The sequence below is a fragment of the Vombatus ursinus genome, unplaced genomic scaffold, assembly GCF_900497805.2.
Source record: "Vombatus ursinus unplaced genomic scaffold, bare-nosed wombat genome assembly UNPS02014784.1, whole genome shotgun sequence".
NCBI classification, from domain to species: domain Eukaryota; kingdom Metazoa; phylum Chordata; class Mammalia; order Diprotodontia; family Vombatidae; genus Vombatus; species Vombatus ursinus.
In genome coordinates, this window is record NW_020954562.1 from 11759975 (window position 1) to 11786521 (window position 26547).

Sequence of the window (26547 nt, forward strand, 5' to 3'; positions counted from 1 at the left end):
AAGGTGAATTTGGCTCTTTTCATCATTATCCTGTTTTGACTGCATCAAATTGCTGTCATTTTGTTAAGTAAATTTGCATTATTTCGAAAAAGCAATTTTTACAATTGCAAATTAATGACTTGATTTTGGGGTTGCTGTAAGTCACTGAAATATGAAATATGTCTAGCATAAACCACAGTCAAACTATGCAACCAAGGTGATGAGGATGGCTACTGCAAGCCTCCTGTAAGTGATTTACTCTTAAAATGGAATAAAATACTACTATAATTTATTCTTCTGTTATATAAATGGGCTAATAAAAATGGAAGCTAAGACATAATTAAGAGTTCTGTCAAATGTAACTGCCACACGTAATGTACGGTGTTGTACCAAATTAATTTCTTACTTTTGATCTGCTTTTAAGATGCTCATGAAGTGGGGTGATAATCTTTATCTGTGACAGGTGAACTCTGCCCATTTCTTCTCCCTTTTGGCATTGCAAGTAACTGTCTTCAGTTTGATTCAGCAGCACCAGCACGTCTCCACGCTGTAAGGTATAACATACTCTCAGATGCAATTATTAGTGAATAAAACATTATTACTCCCCTCTCTCCCAAGTTTTAATCTTCAGAGCCTAAAGCATAACATGTAAGAGCTGTGATAGGAGCCAGTGAATTTTTGACATTAACTGGTAAAAGGTAAGAACATCACTGTACCTTACAAGAGAGCTCTCCAGGGTTTTGGGAGACAGTGTCTTCATTGGCAACTCCATGAGGCAGAGGCAGCTTAAACAGAAGCCAATAAAAAGATTACTCATGATCAAATAAGCTCCATATAAACTGCAGAACCTTTTGGGATTCATTGTGTATGCTCAAAATATAGCTTCCTCTAGATGAATTCTCTCTTTAGCTTCCTTAGTTAGAACATTGAACACTTGGCTTTTTTGGTTATGATTCAAGTGGGGTACATTGCCACTCTATGAGTATCAGATCCTCTGCCTAGAGCTGACCAGGACCTCCGATAGAATGAGTCACTGAATAAACAGCAAGACAAATGTCCTTCTAATTAGCCTGATGGAGTCGTCATGGATATGGTGATACCTATGGAACCCTCAAAGAGGCCAGATGATGTGGTCCTCTCATCTCTTGGGTGTCTCACCACAAACATGGACTATGTCTTTTTCATCTTTACATCCTCTTCAGTGCCTAGCACAGGGTTAAGCATATAGGAGGTACTTAACATACGTTTGTTTTTTTCCTATGGATATGGAACTAACATGGAAAGCTCTTAAAGGTATGAGGATGATTTCCCAGTTCTGCAAGGACTGACTCTGGATATATGGTGAAAAGTCTTCAATAACCAGTCAAATGTAAGCTCCTTAAAGGAAGGAAACAGTTTTAATTTTTTGTCTTCGCATTTCCCATCCTGGCAAGATGTCTTTGTACATAGAAAGTACTTAATAAATGTTTATTGAAATTAATTGACTGGAACTGGAGAATTTCATGTACAGAGTGGAACTAATCGAGTACATTGGGAATTCTGAGAATAAAAAATTCAATCTAAACTCAAGACACTTTCAGAATGGCTCTCCCCACCCCCAAAGCTATCCAGGGTTCTGGACTGCTTTTACTTGAAGCGCTCTCTGATACCATGGACCCTCTGTCTCTCTAGACCTACTGCCTCAAGCCATGTTCCCTCAATTCTGACTCTTCCTAATGCTAAACACCTGTTGTGATTCATGCTCCTGCCTGTCCTCTATTACTACCTGTGCTCTCCACCTGCCCTGATCTCTGACTAGCCTGATTTTAAATGCTCCCTCTGCCAACTCCTTGCTCTGGCCATCGTCTGGCTGAATAGTCCAGTTCCTTGGTCTGGTTCCCAATAATATGTTTAAATTGTGTGGCAAATAGTAAATTAGAGAACCTCAGATGTAACTTGTTGGAATCTCAGGAAGAGATTCTTAGGAACAGACAAGCTAATTTTAAACTAGAGGAAACCCGGAAAGAAACCCAGGAAGCTAGCACAATAAGTACAGAAGACATGGGTGTGGCATGGTCATAATTCTGGGCCTGGTGAAGTGATAACCAAACACATAGTTATTTTCTGTATAGGTAAAAAAACTGGGTCAGTTTTCCATCATCAAGATCCCCTTATTTGGCCTAGAATTCTGCTTAGGTTCCTGGGTAAAATATCTCCATAACTGTTAATGAATAGTGTAATGAAACATATTACTGTAAAGATAACACCATTCTGCACTCATACATTTCTCTTAATTGTCCAAAATACAGAATTAACATTATAAGTGAATTCTTCTTTCTCTATTTTGGTAAATGAGTATGGTAACCGTAACAGTTTATATTTTTCTGAGACTCTCCTGATTTCAAGAAAATAAAGTATCCTTTTGTCAAACCTTTGCAAAAACAATCTCCTTTATCAGATAATGCTCCATTTTTGGTTCTGGAAATACAGTCAATTTATTTATCACCCACGCCTGATAATGATGGTTCCTTTGAATAAGAAAAGGTTCTTCCAGCTTAGATCAAGTGACAAAGGCTAAAAAAAGTAGGAACCTTGTGACAAGTAAGAAGCATTATTTTCACTGAAACAAAAACAAAAAACTTACCTATGTAAAAAATCATGCACTGGTAAGAGCAACGATTAAATCTATTACCAGTTTTCAACAGTATGATAGAATGGAAAGAAAGCTAGTTTAGAATAGAAAATCTCTTTTCAAGAACAGATTTTTGACTGAGCAACCTTGGATAAATTACTTAACCTCAATGAACCTAAGTTTCCACATCTATTAAAAAGAAATAAAAACACCCGCATCCTCCTTAAGTCCCCCTTGCAGTGTGGAAGTGATCCTGGGTCTTGAAGCTTATGCCAGAGGAACAAATCCTCAGCTGGACAGTTCCTACCAAGCTGAAAAGTTTAGAATGAATTGTGTGTCTGTAGTCATGGGACCAGACTAGCTAAATTTGGAAAGAACTACAATTGATTGAATTGTCTGGCCCATAACGGGCAGCTAGGTGGTGAAGTGGGTAGAGCATTGGGCCTAGAGCAGGAAGACTCATCTTCCTGAGTCCAAATCTGGCCTCAGACACTTCCTAGCTGTGTTGTGACTCTAGGCAAGTCACTTAACCCTGTCTACCTCAATTCCTCATCTATAAAATGAGCTGGAGAAGGAAATGGCAAACCACTCCAGTATCTCTGACAAGAAAACCCCAAATGGGGTCAGGAAGAGTCAGACATGACTGAAAATAATTGAACAACAACAACCACCCATGAACACTGTCTAGCAAGGAAGGGAGGGAGTGCCAACCTGAGGAAATTGCTGCTCCTTAAAATACTGAGAAACACTAACCATATAATGTTGTAAGAAAAAATATTTTAAACTTTATAGTGATATGTATGTATATCACATCATTATCACTAGCCCTCAAAATAAAATTTCTGCTCACTTTACTAAGAGGAAAAAATTCCCACCAAGAGGCTGGAAGTGACAATTGCCAAATTTAATGGTAAAGATTTACAACCAAAAACACAGTTGTCTGTTAATGCTTTTATCAATGGTCATATGGCTACTGCGGAAGTAAAAACAATGACACCATTCATGAAGCTGATCTTTATCCCAGACTAATCCAGTGCAACCCATTCTGAGAAGGGAAGAAATAGAGCCTAGAACAGTGTTTCTCAAAGTGCATTCTTTGGATCACTGGGCATCCCTGAGATCCTTTGGAAGATCCTTAAGGTCAAAACTATTTTCATAATAATAGTAAGATGTTATTTGACTAAAATACTCCTGTCTTTTCTAACCACGTATCTATGTGAAGCTGGATTTTCTTCACATACTTCAACCAAAAGCTTCATATATTTCAACAGATTGAATACAGAAGCAGATATCAGTTCAGCTGTCTTCTATTAAGCGAGACTTTAAAAAGATTTGCAAAAATATGTAAAAACAATGTCACTCTTCTTGGCGGAGAAATAAAGTTATTTTTCATAAAATTGTTAAAGTATAATGAGTTTATTATTGTTACATTAAAATGAATTAATATATTAAATTGTATCAGTTTAATTTGTAATGCAGTAAATAGCAATAGTTACAATCCACATAAACAAAAACTGTTTGGGGTCTTCACTAATATTCAAGAGTGTAAAAGAGGTCCAGAGACTAAAAAGTTTAAGAATTGCTGGGCTAAAACAATTTCGTCCTCTCCACAACCTGACTCGTTCCTCCCCCCTTTCCTGTCTTCTAATACTTCATTCACTTTTACTCACGCTAGGATACCACTCTGATAGACTACATTTATCCCTTCTGTACTGTAACTTTCTCTACTGCAGTTTCAATATATTGTGGGTCATAAGAAATTAAATGGGAATTTTTGGGGGGTTTTGTGGAAGCCCCAGATGACATGTGAAGGCCAGCAGACCACACAGAAAAAGTCTAGAAATTCAGAAATGCATAAAGTATATGTACAGTGTTGTATAACAACAATATATTTTATCTTTTAATGCTATAAATATACATGATTTCTTTTTAAAGTTAAAATAAGTAAAAAGTTAAAGTTTGCAAAAAGAATGCAAAAGCCAGCAGATGGCACACAATTTTATGCAGATTTTCCAGATCATGGCGTACCAGTAAGGAACGGATAACTGTATTTGTTTCTCACACAAACACCAATTCACTTATCCATGTCTTTGCATTTGATGTCATGGATGCCTGAAATATGCTCCCTCCTCAACTTCCTCTCTTAGTTTTCCTGGCTTCCTTCAAAACTTGGCTCAAATGTCTCTTGATGCAGGAGGCCTTTTCCAGGCTCCGAGATTCTCCTCTATTTAGCTTTTAAACCCCTTCACAACTTGGCATCCACTTACATTTCTAGCCCCCTTAGATGTGAATGCTTTCTCTCCTTACCTGTAAGTTCCCTCTCTTCCTTTAAGATGTAAGGCAGCTCAATCACAACATTCTGTATGACATCTTTCCTGATTACCCCCAACTGCTAGTGCCCTTCCTACCAACCTATCTTGTATTTAACTACTTTGAATTTATTTGTATTTTTCACTTTTTATTTGTGCTATACATATATATCTATATGTTTAACTTTTTGACTCTCCCATTAGAAACTAAATTTCTTGTGAATAGAAATTGTTTCATTCTTAGTATACAAATCTCTCCAGCAGCTAGCTGGAATATACCGGGCACTTAAAAATATTAGGCTAATTTATTGATCAATATCTTTTATGTATCTAGTTATTTTCATGTTTGTTTCCCTTTCTGAATGTAAGCTTCTTGAGGGCAAAGATGATTTTTGCTTTTCTTCATATCTTTATGCACAGCATAAAATAAGTGTTTGACTGACAGTGAAACTGAGACAAAGTTTTAAGCTTATTAACAGGAACAAAAACTCAGATTCTAAAATATGTTAAATGATGAAAACACCAAAACAAAATAGACCATTAATGTTAGACTTTTGGAGGGGTAGAAAAAAAGGGAGCACAAGATCATTCCTCTTTCTTCTTAATGAGAAAATGCTTTCAACTGAGTCAGCTTAATTTCTTTTTTTAAAGTTGTCAATTTTATTTCAGAATTTACTTAGGGGAATCACAAATAACAGTTAACCATAGTCCTGTATTACTATGGTTTTAGGATCATAGATTTAGAAGTAGAATGGGATGTTAGAGACCTCCTACCTTCTGGCTCGACCTTCTCACTTTACAGATGAAGAAACTTAGGCCCAGAGAGTTTATGTGACTGGCCCAAGGTCACACATATGACGGAGGCAGGATACTTCCATGATCTGCTGGGTCAGATTCCTCATTGTTTCTGTCTGATCATAAGTAATGGCAGTTTGTGGTCACCCACTCCTAAGATTTCCTCCTTTACCTTTCTAATAAGAGCTAAACCCTGATTTAAATAATGTCATGCGCTTCACCTACGAGAACACAAGAGCAATTCTCTAATTGCTCAGCCTATTTTCCTAAGAAATACTGTACCCTGCATTTGTTTCTGAGAAAACTCTTTAACTAAGTGATTTCCGATCTAAAGTAAGAGATAAGAGTAGTTTACCATGTATTTCCTGTAGAGGGGGTGGCCTGGTTTGGGTCGAGGAGGCAACACTGGTTCTTGTTTCAGTAAGATCTGGCTCTTGGCCCGTTTGAGACCCCTTGTTAAGGCACTTTGTTTGTTCTGGAGATCCACATCTGATGAAGAGTGACAAAAAACTTGTTTCTGAGATGACGCCTTAGATCCAGAGAGTTTGGGTGGAGGTGGCCTCCCGGGGGCCCCCTTTGGTGGAGGAGGTCGAGCTGGGATGACTTTTCCATCTACGGGTCTGAACATCAATGTCAAAATTAAGAATCAGCTTTTGTCCTCTATTAGGTTTTTGAACTTTTTTTTCACAAGGCACACATATATCCACAAAGTCAGTGCACATGAGACATTCTCAAACACGCAGGATATGCAACTTTTATGCAAACAAAGGCAGCACTAAACATTACTGTATTAGAGAAATGCCATGATGTTCCAGCTTCCTCTTATCTGGCACTAGAGATTCATTAGTTCAAGACAAACTAGCATTTACTATCATGAGCTCTCCAAGGCCTCATTTGCTCTTAAACACAGTGAGCCTATTTCAGGAAACTAAGCATTTTCTCCCAAAGTCCAAGATGGAAAATCTATAATAAGATATAAGGCATCTGTGCTCGAGTTCAGAATAAGTGTTTTGTTTTTTACAGTGTAAGAGTGTCATTAAATCCCTAATTTAGATTAATTAAAAACAAGACGGTTCTAGAAACCGAACGTGGATGATCCTATTAGTATGAAAGGCTTTCCTTGACTCTTTCAATAGAAATGAGATCTTGCATAATCACTTTTTTATTATTGTGGCATTTACTATTTAAACATTTTTGATACCATGGATTATCTTTAATAGGCTTATTTTCCATTCAACCCTCCTGAGACATTGTTGGAAAGATGATCAGTGAGAAGGTCTCCCATTATAACTACTCAAGAGCTCGTTTGTCCTTTATTTCAGTGAAGAAATTCCAAGACTCAAATTGCAGAAAGAAATGAGTTTCCAAATAACTCTATAATAAGATTGGAGACCAAAGCTCACTGATTAAGAGACATTTATCAATTTTTGAGCTGAACTGGCCTTTGATGATCCAACTATTTTGGCAAATAATTTGGAACTCTATTTCCAAAGTCATTAAACTGTCTATACTCTTTAACCCAGCAGTACTACTGCTAGTAATCACATACTCTAAAGAGATCAAAGATGGAGTGAAGGGGCCGATATGTGCAAAAAATATTGACAACAGTGCTTTTTGTTGTAGCAAAGGACTAGAAATAAAGTGACTATTCATCTACGGGTCTCCATTGAGGAAACAAATTGTGTGGTATATGGAATAATATTATGCTGTAAGAAATAATGAATATGAAGGATTTGTATATACTTGAGAACATTTGGATGAATTGACATTGACAGAAATGAGGAGAACCAGGAGAAAAATTTGCAGGATGAACATAATAATGTAAAGAAAAATAAATGTGAAAGATTTATGAACTCTTATCAATTTAATGTCAGAAGAATGATGATGAAGCATGCTTCCTCTGCCTCTTGGCAAAGAGGTGGTGAACTAGAGGTGCAGAGACACATGGTTTTTAGTCATGATCAATGTATTGGTCTTTTTTGCTTGAGTATGTTTATTTGATATAAGGAAGAACTTGGTTGGGGGAGAGGAGGTTTAAGCTAGTGGGTAGTTCTAGAGATGCAAAAAAAGAAAATTAGTAACACATTAAAAATAGAAAAAAGCACAAAGATGTTCAGAAAGGTTCTTAAATTAGGCGATTTTGTTACTACCTTGTTCAATTTAATAGACTTAAAAAAAACTAACTGTACATAACAAGAGTTCCTGGTTTCATATGCAATCTTTTTGGTTCTCCTTTGCATACTGAACTATTTAGATTATTGGTAATTATTAAGTTCCTAATAAAAAGTAATTTTATTTTAAAAAAGAAGCAGCCATTGGGTAAGTACCCATTGGGTTCCTGAACTTACCTTGGGGGCAGCACTGGTCCTTTGGAAGAACTTCCTGTTTGAACGGAGGGCTCAGAATCCTACAAGTAATGGAGAATGCGTTTTAGGCATACATTATCACTGCTCGGGCATTTCTTAATTTAGAACATTAACTTCCATGAAGAGAAGATTTCTGCTTAAAACCTTTAGGGTGGATCATAAAAGTAAACACAGCTGAGGTTTTAAAGTCTTCAACCGTATAGAAAGGGTTAAAATCATTACTCACTGGACCCATTTCCACTTAAATCACCTCTACTGCATTGGCTATGCTCCATGCCTAGAAATACTCTCTCTCCTCACCTCTGCCTTTTGGAGTCTCTGATTTCCTATTAAACTCAGTTCACGCACTACCTCCCACACGAATGAATGAAAATGAATTCAGCATTCATTAAACACTTATTATGTGCCAGACAATGTGCTAAGTGCTGGGGATACAAAATACAGCAAGCTCTCAATTAGTTCAAATAATGAATCCCCTGAAATGGTTCTATCCGAATGGAAATACACAGTGCAAATTCAAACAATGTGACTACTTTAGGGGATTCATTATTCACATGAATTGGGACCTAGCTGCGCAAAAATCAAGACAGTTTCTGCCCTGAAATGGCTTACATTCTAAATAGGGAAGGTGATATGTAAGAAAGTGATGGCTAGGGAAGAGTGTTTTGGTCTAGGAACTCACAAGATGCTAAGGAGAGTTCCAGGAATGGTGGCATTGATTTAATTACTGTTCCCAAAGCAAGAGGTTGAAATTCGGGGGAAAGGAGGATGAGGATGGAAGGGAAAGAAAGATGTTGACAAGGCAGGAAGATGTCCAGAGTACAGCACAGTCAGTCTGCGAACGGTCACCAATCAGTCACTGAAGCCTTTCCTAATCCTCCTGGATGCTGGTGTCCTTCCTCCCCAAATTATCTTGAATTTCATCTCATACATTCTTCTTTTATTTACATATGTACATGTCTGTCTCCCTCATTAGAATGTAAGTAACTTGAAGGCTTAGCATAATTTCTGACTTTAGGAGTTTAATACTAAATGCTTGCTGATTGATTTATACCTCAATTTCACACCAGCCTAAAAGTTTAAGAACTAGATTGAAAGTTCCTCGAGGCAGAGACCATAATATCTTTAGATCACAAAATCAACTACATTGTTATGAACCCCATGGATCTAAAAAAAATACAAACAGATCATGTCTGAATATCTAAGATATTCAAATGATCATAAAAGATGGTTTTGCTTTGAGGAGACAGATATGTGCTCCCTATACATTAGGGCCCCCTAACTCCTAGTTTTACTCATTGGATAATTTAAGAGGCTGTATCAAAATAGACTTTTTGGACCCAAAACCAAGAAGAACATGGGTAGGTGGATTGATAAAAGGCTATTCCAGGAAGAAGAGAAAGAATGAAAGAAGGCACATAAGTAGAAAATAGAATTAAGGGGGAAACAGGGTGGAAGAAAAGCTTGCTTGGTCAGGGCAAAGGTTAGGCTGAAAGGAAAGGAGTGGGAGAGGAGGGATAAGGGAAGGAAGGATAGACTTCTTATAAAAAGAGAAAGATGCAGCTGGTATGAAAAAAGAGACAGTCGTGGTCTGGTTTTTGAGCAAACTGAAGTAGAAAGAAACTGGAAATGTAGAATCCAATAAGAAAGCTTCTCCAGAGGAAAAAAACAGATTGTTAGACCAAGGGATATAAATGGTATTAAGTTAATAGACTTTTAGTGCACATTATCATAAAAGGCATCCATTATCATAACTGCATTACATGGAAAATATTTTCAAGTCTTGTACTGAATGGACTCTTATAGAATCTCAAAGCTAGCCCTCTGTAGCTTTTTTCATGTTAACCATTCTTTGGAATTGATTTTCTTAGAAATGTAAGCCTAAAGGGGTAAAAAGCATCTGGATAAAGCCTTAGCTTTGCATGTGAGGAGGTCAAATAGAGGGTTCACTCTTTGGATTCCCCAACTACCTCCATCTAATTCTGAAAACCACTAAAAGTTGAGAATACATATTTCCTTTTCATTGATTTACTGAATTGCATTTCATTTCCCATTTCCCATTCAGTTTTTTGGGACAATCATCACTATTAAGAGACACTTAGGTAAAAGAACAACCATTGCATCTTCAAGTAGATGGTCCCAATAGAAGCTCAACTGCACTGTGTGTTTAAATACTGTCTGGGAACCTGTGTTACTGAACTCTTAGATTATTTCCCTTTTATCAACTTAAAAACAAAGCAAAATTTACTTCTGTGTTTTGAAGTTCCTATTGAATATTTACATCTTTCTTTTAAATATCAAATAGTGAATTCCCTTTAGCTTCAATCACGTAGCATGTTTCAATTTTTTCAATTTTTAAAATTTCCCTTTTAAAAAGTGAATTAAGCCTGTCTCAAAACTTGGCTTCACTAATGGACTTGGTTAATGTAGTGAAGCAAACCAGCAGCTCATAAACTCTTTGATGTCCCAGAAATAATCCATGCCTTGTGAACACTCTTCTGGCCATTTCTGCCCTCTGATAAATGCTGCTGTGAGATTTGAAAATCTCATTTAAAAATCTGGCTACTCAAAGAATATCCATGACCCAGCAGGGATGTGTGGAAGCTCTCACATGCTCTTCTAAAAACTGAGTCGTGGGCTTTTCGTACAATTCTGAAGTACATTCTTCTCACTTAATTCAGGTTAGTTACAACCAATACAATGAATCGGTTATCACCCCAGATGGGTGGGTTTGGACTAACTTTTGTGTAAGCTGCAAGGTATGAGGGAAAGAATACTAACATTGGAGTGGGGAAGATTAGGTTTAAATCTCACCTCTGATATTTACTAGTTGTCTACCGGGGAAATCATTTAACCTCTTCTCAGCCTCAGTGTCCTAATCCATAATAAGGGGCTAATAAAACCTGTAAGTAACTATCCTGTTTTCTATTTGGGTAAGAAAATCACTACACCAACCATATTCATTCCCCTCAAATTTCAAGTCAATGAATTAGAAAACTTAAGTGTCAAAAGCCTCCTGATTGTCATGTGTATCAGCAGTGTACTGAAAAGTCAATTTCATTAAATCTATACAAGCCAAACCTTGTTATAATGGACGTCAAAAAGCAAGTCAAATTCTGCTGTTGTACAGATGCTTTGTTATGTTGTATATGGAATGAAATAAAACGTTCTTGTTCTTTTTCTGAATAAGAAAAATAAGTAGAACAAGCATGTCTCCAAAGAAGATATACGAGAAGACATCTCTATCCCTATGACTTTGTGGAGGTGAAAGGACCATGGGTATGGGATATTGCATACATTTGTAGACTTACTTTTTTTCTCTTATGACTTACCATTTTCTTTATACAAAACAGTGAATAATCATACCCTGACTGGGAAAAAATGGTGGTTTAGGGTTTAAACAAGTCCTTCTGTCCTGAAGCATCTATTTTGAAGGCTTGGGACTAGCAGCTTTAGCCCCAGCATCTTTGGGTTTGGACTTGGAAGGCTTAGCAGCCTTGGAATCACTGGGCTTTGTGGCCTTAGAATCAGACTTGGCTGCCTTGGAATCAGACTTGGTGACCTTGGCGTTAGATTTGCCGGCCTTGGGGCCAGATTTGGTAGCATTGGGATCAGACTTACTGAACTTGGCAGCAGACTTGGTGACCTTGGGGTCAGTGGACCCAAGTGGGGTCAGTGGTTCTGGCAACCTTAGAGTCAGGCTTTGTGATCCTGGGCCCTGGACCCCGGTGGCCAACTTGTGGCCAGCACACCGGGCACTAGGGGATCTTGGGTCTGAGGAGCTTGGCCTTGGAGGCATTGGTGCTCAGGGCCTTGATGGCTTTGGCATTGTTGGCCTGCATCTTCTTCAGCCCCTTCTTGTTGTGTTTCTTGGCAAAGTGCATGTTTCTCGGAAACTTGAGGGTCAACCCCTTTCAGAGACTTGTATCTCTGTGACCTAGGTTTCTTAATGCCATTTCTGTGCCATTTCCGTGATTGGTTATGGGTGGTATGGGTCTTAGATGTAGCCATCTTTATACTTCAGCCTGCGCTAACAGGCCCTCCACTGACCAGAAGAGGCCAAAGGGAGAGAGAGAGAAAGCTTGACTTCTTTCTGATGTACTAATCACTTTTACTTTTTTTTTTCTTTTTGTTTTCCTTAAAAATGCAACTTGTTGTATAGAATGGATCCTAAGTGGGAGAAGGATACTGTGGGAAATTTTGGTGATATAAATAAACAAAAGATATCAATAAAAATTTATTTTAAAAATATGAAATTTTCATTGTAATTTTATTTACTGCAACAGGATTTGATTTTTGCTATATCCTTCAGACCCTTAATCCTTCTGATACCCTGAGGACAGTATTGTTTGTGTTAGTGCTAAAATAATCAAGGTGTAAATCTAACAATAAATTAAGTGTTTAGAATCAGGTCATACCTTAGCATTCATATTAAGATAACCACAAAGATAGAGGCCGCTAGGTGGCACTGTGGATATAGCACTGGCCTTAGAGTCAGGCGGACCTGAGTGCAAATGTGACCTGACACATAACACTCAGCTGTGTGACTTTGGGCAAGTCACTTAACCCCAACTGCCTCACCCCCCCCCAAAAAGAAAAAGAAAATCACAAAGATTACTTACCAAGCATCTGGTTCTTTCGACGTTACTGAGTTTTCCAGAAGCTGTGCCAGAAGTGTTTCCAATAGGCTTTTCAGCAGGTAGAGGTGGAGGGCTCTGTGGGTCATCTTGCAATACTGGAAAAACATCAATATTTCATTCCATCAAAATTATTCTGAGTCTTTGTGACATTCAAAAAAAAATGTGAATACTATTACAGGGCTTTTGCCTGAGGAAACGGATATCCTAAGAAGATACACAAAGTCTAGACTTGGGCAGGCAAGAGGGAAAAGCATGTTAAATTCAATTTAGTAAGTATATATTAAGCACATGCATACACAAAACACTATGCTAGGTCCTCAGGATGCAATGATAAAAATTAGATAGTCCCTGATCGCAAGAAGCTTATGTTGTAATGAAGATGAGGGTGGGAGGTAACACATACAAAGAGAGTTAAACATAAAATATGTCAAAAGTATATTGTCTACAACAATTAACATTCAAGAACACTATGTTGAACATATATTTGACACCCTTTCCCAAGTTGGACATTTATTCTCTGATATAAATACCTTGAGGTTTCCAAGCCTAATTATTCACATCAATGCACTGAACAAATAGTAATGTCAACACCCAATTTCATGAAGCATATTGTAATCCCTTTCATTATTTGGCAGATAAAGTGGGATGTGGTACAGTGCAAAAAGCCAGGAATTTGGAACTAAAGGACTGGAATTCAAATCCCATTTCTTCTACTTGTGACCTCAGGCAAATTCCTTTAACACTTTGGGCCCCAGTTTCCTCATATATAAAATTAGGGGGTTGGATCAGGTGGTTTCTAACGTTTAGCTCTAAGTATATAATCCTATAATTCTTCAACATGTTGCTGCTGTCAACTTGTCCTGGGTTTCCAAATGTAGCCAGGCTGAATTTCGAATGAGACACACATACTGGGCTACCAGGCTCATATTGGAAGTCTGTACAGCTTAATAGGACTTGTCAGAGCTCATACTCAATTGGCATGACCATTCCAGAACCCAGGGTCATCACCTTGCCCTGAGGAGAATACACACTGGAGAATATAGAAAGAAACAGAGAAGAAATAGAGGAGGGTTGAAAAGACAGTTTTCCTTTTCTTCAAGGGTTATTCCTTGCTTTCATTTCATATGAAAAAATCTAAAACAGGTGGACAATTTACTGATGCTTCCTGTCTGACTCAAAGACAGGAAGGCATTTCTCCTCCCACTCTCCCAAAGGAAGATAATATCAAGGTCAATGACTACAAAGAAAATGCTTCAAAAAAGACCAGGGGCTTCCTAGGCTGAGAAGTAGCATTGCTCAGTAAATTAAGCCATAGTAATACTAGGCCAGCTACACCACTTGCTATCATTATAGCTGTCCTCATGCCAAAAATACATTACTCTCCACCTTGGTGTTTGCAGGATGATAGATTTAGAGGGGGAAGGCTTATCTAGTCCAATCACCTTATTTAATAGATGAGGAAATGTAGAAAAGCAAAATCACTTGCCCAAGGTCACCCAGTCTATTAACTAGGCGGGGAGAGATTTGAACCCAGGTCCCAGGACTCCAAATCTACTGCTCTTTCTTCTTAAACAGAAAGGATGACAGACATCTAGACTGTAGCATTATTGCTAAGAAACATAAAAAAAGCCAGAGAGTAACCACACAGCAGAACAGAAGTGACAGCTTGCTGGTTGGCAAGGTCTGTTTCTGTCTTCCGCATAATTGTGCCTGTTCCCCTACCTGGCCTCAAAGCATCGTAATGATTTTCCTTTTCCCTCTGTGATTCTGCCAAGCTCTGTCCACTCGTGTCACTTGAGAACTTCATTCCTTCCTCACTCTCGAGTCCAGAGACTCTAGGAGATGGACTTTATAACCAGAGCAACGAGAAGTGCTAGGGACTAGTTGTTTATATGACTAGAAATGATAGTCTGAAAACTGGGGGTGGGGGGTGTTTAGGTTCTGTTCTGTTCTATTCGAATCTGTATCACAGAGTGCATGTGGCCATGAATGCTCTGGTGCTTTCTGTTATTGAGTAATTATTATTATTATTATTATCAGTCCTCCCTCAGAACATCTTTGAGAAGATTCAGGGCACATTGCCATGAGTGCTCTGATGCTTTCAGCTATTGTTATTTTTGCTCTTGTTATTATTATTGTTGTTGTTATTATTTTTATGAGTCCATCCTGAAAACATTCTTTGAAATGATTCAGGGCCCTTACTACCATTTTACATGAGGGAAAATTCAGGATCCAAAAGCAACCTTATTTAAGATCCATAGGCAGACACATCATAGCTGTGGATGTTTCTCTACTTTGATATTTCAACTGAGCTGGGACCTCAACACTGTAGTATAAGGAAGTAGATTGTAACCCATCCATGCCTGCCCATCCTGGGCAACTTTTGTCCACATCTTCCCACAGATTCTCCCCAGGGGCTTTTCCAACATTCTAAGAGGCTTCCTCTAGATCTTTTGTCATTACATGGATGGCAATATATCACTCTCCATCCATTAGCGCTCATTCTTGTCATGTGACTGGACCATCTTTTTTGCCCAATTCTTGACAGACAATGAACTGGTCTGTTCGTGACCACCATGCATCTTCCCATTGCCCCTAGGGAAACCCATGTTTGAGGGTTATATCATTTGTCATCAACTAAATCACATTTTGTCTGCAAATATCTATTTTTAAATTTTTTCAAATTTTTATTTTTTTGGTTAAGCAATGGGGTTAAGTGACTTGCCCGAAGTCACACAGCTAGTGAGTGTTATGTTTCTGAGGCCGGATTTGAAGTTATATGTCTGAAGCCGGATTTAAACTCAGGTCCTCCTGAATCCAGGGCCACCTAGCTGCCCCTGTCTGCAAATATCTAGAATACTAGCATTAAGATAAAACAAACAAAAGCTCAAGCTCATCATAACAAAGAAATACAAATGGGCATTATCAATGGCTCCTCTGGGCTATGTCCCACCTATAAATATTAGCACCAAGGCTAGAGGGAGTGGTTTAAAGAGAAGAACAAAGAGATGGTTCAGCATGACCACAAAGGAGAACACCAGGGCATTGGTTGTTCTGTGCTGTCTCTATAGATGTAACAGAAAGGCATGTAGTGGGAGATCTAAGGAGCTGGAAGAATTCAGTCCATTGCTGGTATCAACAGACTAGATGCTACAGTGGAGCCTCATGGTAGTTTTAATTGCTTATGAAGAGTGAGTCAGGGGGCAGCTGGGTGGCGCACTGTCCCTGGATTTAGGAGGACCTCAGTTCAAATCTGGCCTCAGACACATAACACTTACTAGCTGTGTGACCTTGGGCAAGTCACTTAACCCCATTGCCTAGCCAAAAAAAAAAAAAAAAAGAAGAAGAGTGAGTCAGACTCCAGTAAATCTCCAAGGTTGGGGAAGGATACGTTTGGAAGCCTTGGGATTCTTCCCTGACATAGAGTGTTTCTCTGTGTGTGTCTTCTAGTAAAACAACCTTTGGGGAAGTGGCCAGGAAAGCCTACACCTTCATTTTGAATAATGCTTTTTCTTGAAAAATTAAAACAACTAAATTAAAGCGGTGATTTGGGGGAGTCAGAAGAAAGCCCTGCTAATTTTAACTCTAGAGACAAAGGGAAATTCTAGTCATGAGAGCATTAAGTAAGCCAAAGCTCTAAGTAGGTGACAGGGAATTCATGTGGCTTAAAAGGTAAAGAGGCACCAGAGACACAAAGAGGGGATGGTAGGTATAACTTGGCTGATGAGATCCCAGAGAAAAGAGGTAGAAGTGTTACTGCTTTAAGTAGAGGCTGGAGATGGTGGAGATGGGTTAGGGTCATCACCTTTTCATGAATATCTAATGTATACCCTAGGACACAAACATTTTATTATCATCCTCCCGTGGGCATAAGCACTCCAGGCCTAGCAGTCTATCCATTGGGCCTGGAATCAGGAAGACTCATCTTCATAAGTTCAAATCTGGCCTCATACTTTCTAGCTATATGACCCTGGGCAAGTCACTTAACCCTGTCTGTCTCAGTTTCCTCATCTGTAAAATGAGCTGGAGAAGGAAATGGCAAACCACTCTAGTATTTCTGCCAAGAAAACCCCAAATGGGGTCATGAAGAGTTGGACACAACTGAAACACAAATCAGTCACTTCATGGAAAAATTGCTAAGCTTTCTTTCACTGTTACGGCACCAATCTACTGTTTCTTGATTGACCCATTTGAAAAGGAGATCACATCTGATAAAGGGATAACGGAATGTAGACATATATTTTAAAAACCTAATCATGTATGTTGTTTGATTGAGATGGGGGAATGTGTCAAAACCTCTCTCTTTCACTGTTATTAAAACTTAGAGCCCATAGGAGATTTATTAGTTATGATAACAAAAAAATCAAGGAAAGGAAAGAATTGCTGCAGAGCTCCATTAAAATGCAGGTTTTTTAATTAATATACTTTTAAGTTCTTAATTCTATTGTACCTTATGGTATCTACGACTAGATCTTGGTTATGAACTTTTTCATTCATTAATTTCAGTATTTCTCCCTTTTACTGAGATATTTACCAGATGCCAGAAAAGCAACAACAATAAGATTACTTTTTTTTTTTTTCACAGTTTTTCTCTCCTTTCCAAACAAATGCTTCCGTGTAAACTGGATTTACCAAGAAATAAAATAGTCAAAAGACAGGGGAAAGGAAGGAAAAGCTATGGACTTTTTAAATCAACACACTGTATAATCAGCTGTGAAATACTTTTTAGTTCAATGGGTTAATGTTGCACACCGAGACAAGCAGAATAATAGTTGCTGGCCCTGGAGTCAGAAAGACCTGGGTTCAAGTCCTGACTCAGATATATAATGGCTATGTGACATTGGGCATGTCACTTAACCTCTCAGGGCCTCAGGGAGCTAAAGCTATAAACTGCAGTCAAGTTGTGATCCAAAGAAGGGAATTTCCATACTAGGAGTTCCCTACACTGATGAACTCACAGGTCCTGATTTTTAAAAAACTGAGTATATGTTTACGATGCTCTTATAACAGCTTTTTTAAGAAAAAAAAAAAAAGCGAGCAGTTAGGTGGCGCAGTGGATAGAGCACCAGCCCTGAAGTCAGGAGGACCTGAGTTTAAATCTGGCCTCAAGCCACACACTTGACACAACGCTACTATCTGTGTGACCTTGGGCAAGTCACTTAACCCCAATTGCCTCACTAAAAAAAAAAAAAAGCTATGAAAAAAATAATAGAATTGTTAGGGACCTCATAGCAATATCACAAGAGTAAGAGGTGGAAGAATTCTTAGAGGCAGGTGATGAATGAGTGCGACAGGCTGGCTTCTTGCAGCAAATCCCCCTCAGAAGAACGGAAGAGGAGCAAAGCAAAAGAAGATGGGGGAGAGCTTACATTTCCCTGGCTTGGCTGGGATCCGGATCACAGTGGGCTTTCGCGTGGGCGCTGGCTGGACAACTCGTTCCTTTGGCGGTTCGGCTTTTGTGGGGAACTGAAAGGGATCTAATGAAAAACACAATTTATTTTGCATGTGTTAGTTAACACAGGCCTCAAACAAAAACCTCATTCATAATTAAAGAGTTATATTTTTCATGCCCCAGGGAAAGCTATTCATGGATAAACGCAATCTCAGTTCGCATGGACAAAAAACAAAGTTGGAGCTCATGAAAGGAAATAACTCAGTGCACTGTAAATAATTCATACAATTTTTTTTTGTCTCCAGGATAAGAGGAAAGATACAAGATTGTGAGAGCTTGAATCATGTACCAGATGCCTTCCAGGGCCATTCAGTCAATTAGCGAGTGCCCCTCTGGAACCCAGTGGTAAGTGACTCTAAAAACATTACTCTATACTCCAAGCAGATACTCTCACTCAATAACAAGGCTTAGGAATTCCTAGAATCTTAGTGAAAGAGCATGGAAAGATTTTCTAGTATAGAAAAGGGCTAGGAGATAACATTGCAAATAGTCATAATCGGCAGATGCAATCAATCCTTAGCATCCCCCTTCCCATTCATTCCCTTTTACTCTAGTCTGCTACTCCCAACTCTAATGATTTATAAAGAACTAATTGAAAAATAGAAAATAATTTGAAAAACTTCACATCAGGTGCCTAGATGTCTATGAAATAAACGTAAATAGATGTTAATTAATATGAGATGAGAAGGGAAGGCAGTGTTGTGCAGTGGAAAGAACACTGGATTGAGAGTCAGGTAATCTGAGTTTGAATTCCAGGTGGGCCACGTACAATTTGTATCACCCTGGGCCCTTCATCAAACCTCTGTGGGTTTCCTTATCTGTAAAATGAAAGGGACAGACTAGGTAATCTTTAAGAGCTCTTCCAGCATTGAGTCACATAGCAAGGCTTGTGACATACCTTCAGTGAACGTTTAAGCATCATGGAATGCTGGAGCTAGGAAGTGGCCTTGAAGTTCATCTAATAATCCACAATCTTTCATTTTATAAATAAGGAAACTGAGGCTCAGAGACATTAAGTGACTTACTTAAGGCTTGGCATCCAGTCCTAGAACCAATCTAACTTTACTGATGAGGGAAAACAGGATTGAGAAAAATACTCTGGGATGAATTGATCAATAAATGTTTATTAAAATGCTGATCACAAATGCTGACCACTGTAATAAACTGCACCAAGACAAAGGACCTTTGCACCAAATACATCCTTTACATTCAAAGTAAATACAAAGTAATTTGGGGGAGGCACAAGGAGCTTGGGGAGGGGATTAGGAAAACTCTCATGTAGGACATGGCACCTGAGCTAAGTTTTGAAGAAACGCAGACTCCATGAAGAGGAAGGTCATTCCAGGCATGGGATATAGTTTGTGCAAAGATGTAGGGACAAGATGGAATATCACATATGGAGAACAGTAAGTGGGTCAAGTGTGGCTGGAACACATGAATACACAATAGACAACAGAATACATGAACGAGAAGAATAGGCAAAAAACTCTCAAAAGGTAGGTTGGAGACAGACTGTGATGGGCTATAAATGTCACACAGACACTGCTGTACTTCATCACAGTGGCAACAAGAATCCACTGGTACTTTCTGGTGAGCCTTGTGCTTTTTGGGATATGACTTTAGAATCTCTTTTGGAGGACGGACCAGAGAAGAGAAGAGCCTTGAAGCAGGGAGATCAATAAGGGGCAACTGATGGGCGTGAAGGAGTGTCACGAGGTAAGCTTGACTCTACAGTTGCAAAGCAAGGATACCAACTCAAAAAAAGACTAAGGAACTATTATTATTGACAACAAGCAAAATGAATATGTACTGCAATTCTCTGCCTGTTCTGACCACAAGGTGAGATACTGCTTTCACTCCACCAAAAATAAATTAAAATACCAAAGCAAAATACAACAAAACTTGTTTAGGCTCAATATTTTGTTATGATCTTCTATTTAATAAACACCTTCAGTTGAATCTTTAGTTGGGTGAAATTAGGAAGCACCATGGATGAGTAGGAGGACTTTCCAATAGTCAGTAGCAAATCCATAAGTCCCTTCTACCCAGCTTTCCCCAACTTCAGGGGACCACCTCCAGTCATCCTGATCTATCTCGCCACTGGACCCAGATGGCTCCAAAGGAGATTAAGGCTGGTAACTTTGCACAGCCCTGCCTCACTTAAATCCAATTCACTTGCAAGTCGTGACATCACCTCCCTGACGTCATGGTCCTCTTCGAGAACGAAGGACAAACAACTCCAGTTCTGCTCATAATTGTTCAGAATTCCTTGGGCCACACAATCTCAGTCTGATTTTCTTATCTTCTTCCTTAGCTGCTCTCCTAAGTTACCTGGAATTTGACTTAAATGCTACTAAATAACTGTGAATCATCTGTGCTTTAAAAAAATACAATTTATTTGTGTCAGTGCCAGAGAGGATGCCCACTTGTCCAGTGTGGGTGACAAGGGACACTTGGTAGTCCTTGGAGAAATAACAGCCCTCTTTGCCACTCTACCAGAATTGCTATGATTTCATTGTGACCCCTGCAGTTCCTTGACCCTAACCTGGAAAATCATATGATACACTTTGTGTGCCTTGCCCCTACTGACTTCAAGGAAACTTCCTGGCTGGGCCATGGCTCAAGCTTGAGATGCCTGGCATAGGTTGCCATCCACAGGAACAGTCAGTCTGGGTTATGATAATTTGAACACTATAATCAAATAATCTTAGAGCTGGAAGAGGTCTGAGGCACCACCTAAGCCGATCCTCTCATTTTACAGATAAAGTCTGTTAGGCATTTGCGGAAGGGCCAGATATATCCCAACCAAGTTAAAAGAATCTAATACCATGACTCTGAAAGAAGACTCATAGTAGCATAATATAATGGTAGCTAGGGCTTACCACTGGCTATGCAAAGTTGAAAGATAACGTGACACAGTGGAAAAAACCCTGGATTTTAAGTCAGAGGAAAACAGTTCAAACGCTGGCTTTTAATAATTACAAGTTGTGTCACATTGTGACCCCAGGCCTCAAATTCTTCATCTTGAACACAGTCATAATACTTGCAGTATGTACCATACAGGAAGGAAAGTAAACCTTAAAATGTAATAAAAACATGACTTATTATTGTTTCTACCACCTTAGTTCCTGAAGGCCTGAATCCTACCTAATCTATTAATCAGTTTATTTTATTTTGTTTTGTTTATTATATTTAGATGAAGTCAGAGGTCACCTCATATTTGCATTCTAAGTAGTTCTTCCCACTTGCTAATAACACTCGGTATCTTTGCCAAGAAAACTCCAAAATGGGCTCATGAAGAGGCAGCCACAACTGAACACATTCAACAATAACATGTTGAACTCTTTCCAAAGAGATAGATGTATTGGGGCAACTAGATGGCGCCAGAGTGCACAAAGCATTAGGCCTGGTCAGTTCAAGTGTGACTGCAGACACTAGCTGCGTGACCCTGGACAAGTCATCTAATCTCTGTTTGCCTCTATAAAATAGGACTAATAATAGCAATTACCTCCTTGGATCAAAAAGAGAGATTTGTTAAGTATTTAGCATAGTGCCTGGCACCTCTCAGGCACTATATAAATTATTACTCCCTTCTTCATTAGAGAAGACAGGTAATCTTTCCTCCTTAGCAGATTTCATCTTATACATTATTGTAAAATAAATGCAATTTGTTTTCAGCTCTCTTTGACTACCCCATTTTGATACTTTCTACCTTCCCATTTTTGCATCAAGTCGTGCTGCCTAAGAGTCTCTGGTACAGAGCCCTACCAGGATAGGCAGCCCTCATTTTTTTTTTTAAAGGCAATTGGGGTTAAGTGACTTGCCCAGGGTCTCACAGCTAGGAAGTGTCGTGTTTGGTCTGAGGCTGGATTTGAACTCAAGTCTTCCTGACTTCAGCGTTGGTGATCCCCCATTTTCAATATCTCTTTCCTCTTCTGCTTCTTTTTCCCCCAACTCTTAGCCATCAAGCATTCCATTCTTTCAGGGCCATGTTCTCAACTGGGATCAGAGCAACTAATTCAATCTAAGATGTTAAGACTAATAATGGCTCCATGTACTCTGCCTTTGGGAAGGTATTTGCATTTTAATAGCTGTCCTCAATACCATTAAACCAAAGGATTGATCCAGAGGAGTAATGTGGGAATTTAGGCCACCATGATAAGACAATAGGGATTTCTAGACAGGTACCCATACATACACATGTTAAGTGTGATTTCAAATCTGGGTGTGTAAGGCTGGTACAACTTTCAGTAATTATGTGAAGAAGCAGGTTTTACCATCGTTTTTCCCAAATTGGAAGACTCTAACTGTATAGTCTAGTGGCAAAAGTATCTTGATTTTATAACTAAAAACCTGTTAGTTTTTAGTTACCTACCTTATTACCATGTGGGCCCTTAGCTGGTCTCTAATAATTTGCACTGAGGCCATGCACAGTTATTATACGACATATCTTTTAGGGATGAGCATGTTTAATATGAATTTCCCATTTAAGTCCAGCCAGGCGAATGAGTCTCAGTGTTGCACCACTGCGGGCCTCCTGGCGGGAGTGGGCCTGTTTAATTATCTACCCCAGCTGTGCTCACTGAGCAAAGTGATTGCTACATCTGTTTCCCTGTCTGCATGGTACCCCTCAGCCTGCAATCAAGGCCAGAAACTCAGAATTACTGGGAGGAGAAAATAATACTCATTTGGTAGGAAGGCTATGTACCCCTGGTATTTTTTCATGATGCTTATGATACACAGATCCTGCTCTCAGTGCTCAGTATAAAGTTCATCTCAAACCTCTATGCGTGAGACAGGAATTTTTTTTTTTTTCATACAAAAACTGAAGAAGCAGGCAAGATGTCTGGAGGCTTAATATTCCACAGCCCAGCTCTGCCTCTAGGAATGCTTACACCCACTCAAGTGCTGTTCGGCAGAAAGCCTTTTTTGATCTCTCCAGGTGGTAGCATTCTTCTCACCTCTAGCATTACTTTGTACACTTATAGTACTCATCTATCTATAAACATTTTGTCGATCCAGCCCCCGCCCCCATCCCATGTAGAATGTAAGTTCCTTGAAGGAAGGGATTTTTTAATTTTGTTTTTGTATCTCCCTTATTGCAGTCTGTAATACTGGATCTAGGAAAGATTCTGGATCCTAGGAAATTGCCTGTCCCAAAAAATCACACACAGCAAGTACATATCAGAAGCAGTATTTGAACCCAGGTCTTCTGGACTCCAGGCCCAGACCTTTCTCTAGTGCCTGGAACACAGAAGATATTTAATAAATGCTTGATGAATTAAACTGAACTGAATTTCTTTCTTTTCACATTTGTTGAAAATGTTTATTCTCTTTATGCTTTTTTTCTGAGATCACTTTCCATCTGCTCTGTACATATCTAGTTATTTGGATATTTTCTCCTTCATTAGAACATATATTAGCTTAAAAAAAGAGAAGATCAAGGTGGAAGGTGGGGACAGGACATGACAGCTATCTTTATTTGAAAGGTTGTTCTGTGGAAAAGGCATTAGACTTTAGTTCTACTTGGCTCCACAGGATAGAGCTAGGAGCAATGGATGGAGACTGCAGAGAGGCCGATTTAGGCTTGATGGAAGGAAAAATTTCCTAATTATTGAGCTATCTCAAAGTGGAATGGGTTGGCTTGGGAAATAATGGATCCACCCTGACTGGCTGTCTTCCAGCAGAGTTTGAGATGATGACACTTGCCTGTCCAGGGATGGGTTCATGCAAAGGCTCCAGAGTGGTGAGAGCAGAGAAAGCTTAGGTGGGGCCAAGAGAGGAGAGGGAAAGCTTTGTGACGTGGTCAGGCTAGAGAGAGCTGCTGGCTCCGTTACCAGAGGAGGAATGCTTTGTCAGCAAGATGCCACCTCTGCCCTTCTGTATTATTACTCTTTTTAAAATATTCATCTACTTACAACATCACTAATGTGAAAATATGTTTAATAGGAATGTATATGTATAGCCTATATCAGATTGCACACCATCTTGGGGAAGGAGGTAGGGAGGGAAGGGGAGAAAAATTTAAAACTCAAAAGCTTATGGAAGTGACTGTTGATAAATCAAAATAAATTAATAAAAAAATTCATCTTCACAATAATGTGTTTAGCCTACATACATGCCATCACTTCAGTTTCAAGAGAGAAAAATGGGTACAGTACACTGGAGAAGAATGACTCAGTGTGACCCTCAACTCTGCTAATTACTACCTGTATGACCATAGGCAAGTCATTTCATCTCTCCACTTCAGTCTCCTTACTTGTAAAATGATGGGGTTGAAATAGACAACTCTAAAGAGTCCTTTCCAGCTCTATACCCATAATCTTATGAAAGGCATCTTGGAGATCATCTGAAATGGATAATTATAGCTAATAATAATAATAATAACTTTAATATAACAGTACTTTAAGGTTTTCAAAGCACTTCGCATGTTATCTCATTTGATCTTTACAACATCCCTGAGGTAGGTGATATTATTATCCCTATTTTACAGATAAGGAAACTGAGACACAGAGTGATTAAGCGACTTGCCTATGGTTTATATAGCTAGCAAAGGTCTGAGACAGGACATGAAGTCAGGTCTTTCTGATTCTAACCACTGTGCCACCTAGGTATGGAAGATTTTTAAGATCCCTTCTAATTTTGAGACTGATTCTATGCCATGTTCTTAAAAAAAATCTCTTAATTATAGCAATTATAATTTATTTTAGGGAAGTTTTGGGGTAAAATATCCTACCAACATTTCTGAGAATTTAAGTACCTGATATTAAAAAAAAGTATAAATACTATATACTATCAACTGTATGAAAGATTGTTCCAAATCACCAACAAGAGAAATGCAAATTTAAACACCTCTGAGGTTCAACTAATACCTATCAAATTAGTAAAGATGATAAAAGGCAGAAATTGTAAATGTTAGAGGTTATGTGAGAAGACAGACCCACTAATACACTGGTAGAGGAGCTGCAGGAAACAATATGGAATTAGAAGTCAGTAAAATATCCACTGCCTTTGATTCACAGATGTCCCTACTGGGCACGCACTCCAAGGAGGTCCAAAACAGAAAGAAAAACCTCACAGTACCAAAATATTCACAGCAGCACTTTCTGCGGCAGCCAAAAAAAAAAAAAAAAACAACTAGAAACAAAATGAGGGCCCATCAGTTGGGGAATGGGGGAATAAACAACGGAGTAATACTGCTCTATAAAAAATAAATATGAAGCATTTAAAGAAACATGAGAAGACTTGTACGAACTGATGCAGAATGAAGTATACAGAACCAACAATGACTACAATATATAAGCAAAAAGAACACTGACCACAAAAGGAAAACTGAGTAATTGTAATGATCAATCTAACCCCTAGAGAACAGATTATGAAATGCAATTCCTGCCTTTCACAGGGAGGTAAGGGCTTATAGGTGCAGAAGGTTGTTTATATTGTTAGACCCGGACATTGTATTAGTTGGTTTCGATTATTTTTTCATTTTAAAAGGGAAGGGTCATTAATTGGAAAGAGTATATCCAGAAATACTGTGATGTAAAAACAAGAGTCAGCAATAAAACATATTTTAAAAAATAAACTGTATAAGGAAGAAAATCTACTAACATGCTACTAGTATTCATGCACAGAGTTCCCCCACAGTTGTTTTTTAACTCAGATTGTCTGATCCTTCCTTCCAGAAAAAAATTTATAAAGGGTCTCCAGGAGAGTCTTAGATCTGAGCCTGAGAGAGCCCCTGGCCTTTCTTACCACATCTATTGAAAATGTTTATTCTCTTTGTGCCTTCTCTCTGAGATCACATTTCATCTACTCTGTATACATCTTCTATGTATATAGTTATTCTGATGTTTTCTCTGCCATTAAAATGTGAGCCTCATGAGAACTGTGATTGCAGTTTTTTCTTTTCTTTATATCTCCACCACTTAGCAATAAGCATTTATTAAGCGCTTACTATGTGTTGTAGACATAGTGAGCACTTAATAAATGCTTATTGACTAACCCAACTCCCTCTTCCTCTTCCTTTCACATGAATACATCAGCTGCAACCTGAACCCAAGCTCGTCTTCCTCCCTAGATCCAAACTATTCATCATTACTGAGTTTAAGACAAGTATTGCTGATAAAGCTCGTTTTCCACCCATTATCTGTCTTCAATGATATTCTTGTCATCTCATAATTAGTTCCGCCCTCCCTAATTTTGTTTGTACCACCCCTCTCCCTTTCGATCTATTTAATGGCAGAAATTGGCTGCTAACCTATTATGCTGGCTTGTGTAATGTGGATGACAGAAAATGCATGCTTATGTTTTGACAACTTTGTATGACTGGTAAAGGTGCGAAGGGAAATAATATTTCTCAACTTCATTACATTAACCTGGAAGGCATTCCACAGAC

At 38.7% G+C, this 26547-nt stretch overlaps 1 protein-coding gene and 1 pseudogene across 5 annotated transcripts in view; both read right to left on the bottom strand.

The window, feature by feature from the left end:
* SH3D19 (SH3 domain containing 19) overlaps positions 1–26547 on the bottom strand; it is a 221359-nt gene that overhangs the window by 34175 nt on the left and 160637 nt on the right. For all 5 annotated transcript variants that reach the window (XM_027866830.1, XM_027866832.1, XM_027866831.1 and 2 more), the window contains 6 exons: positions 18070–18177; positions 12683–12795; positions 8043–8101; positions 6050–6314; positions 696–764; positions 386–526 (listed from right to left, as the gene is read on the bottom strand). In XM_027866830.1, coding sequence (XP_027722631.1) covers positions 386–526; positions 696–764; positions 6050–6314; positions 8043–8101; positions 12683–12795; positions 18070–18177 — 755 coding nt within the window. The remainder of the gene's footprint in view (positions 1–385; positions 527–695; positions 765–6049; positions 6315–8042; positions 8102–12682; positions 12796–18069; positions 18178–26547) is intronic.
* Positions 11421–12071, bottom strand: LOC114046520 (annotated as a pseudogene).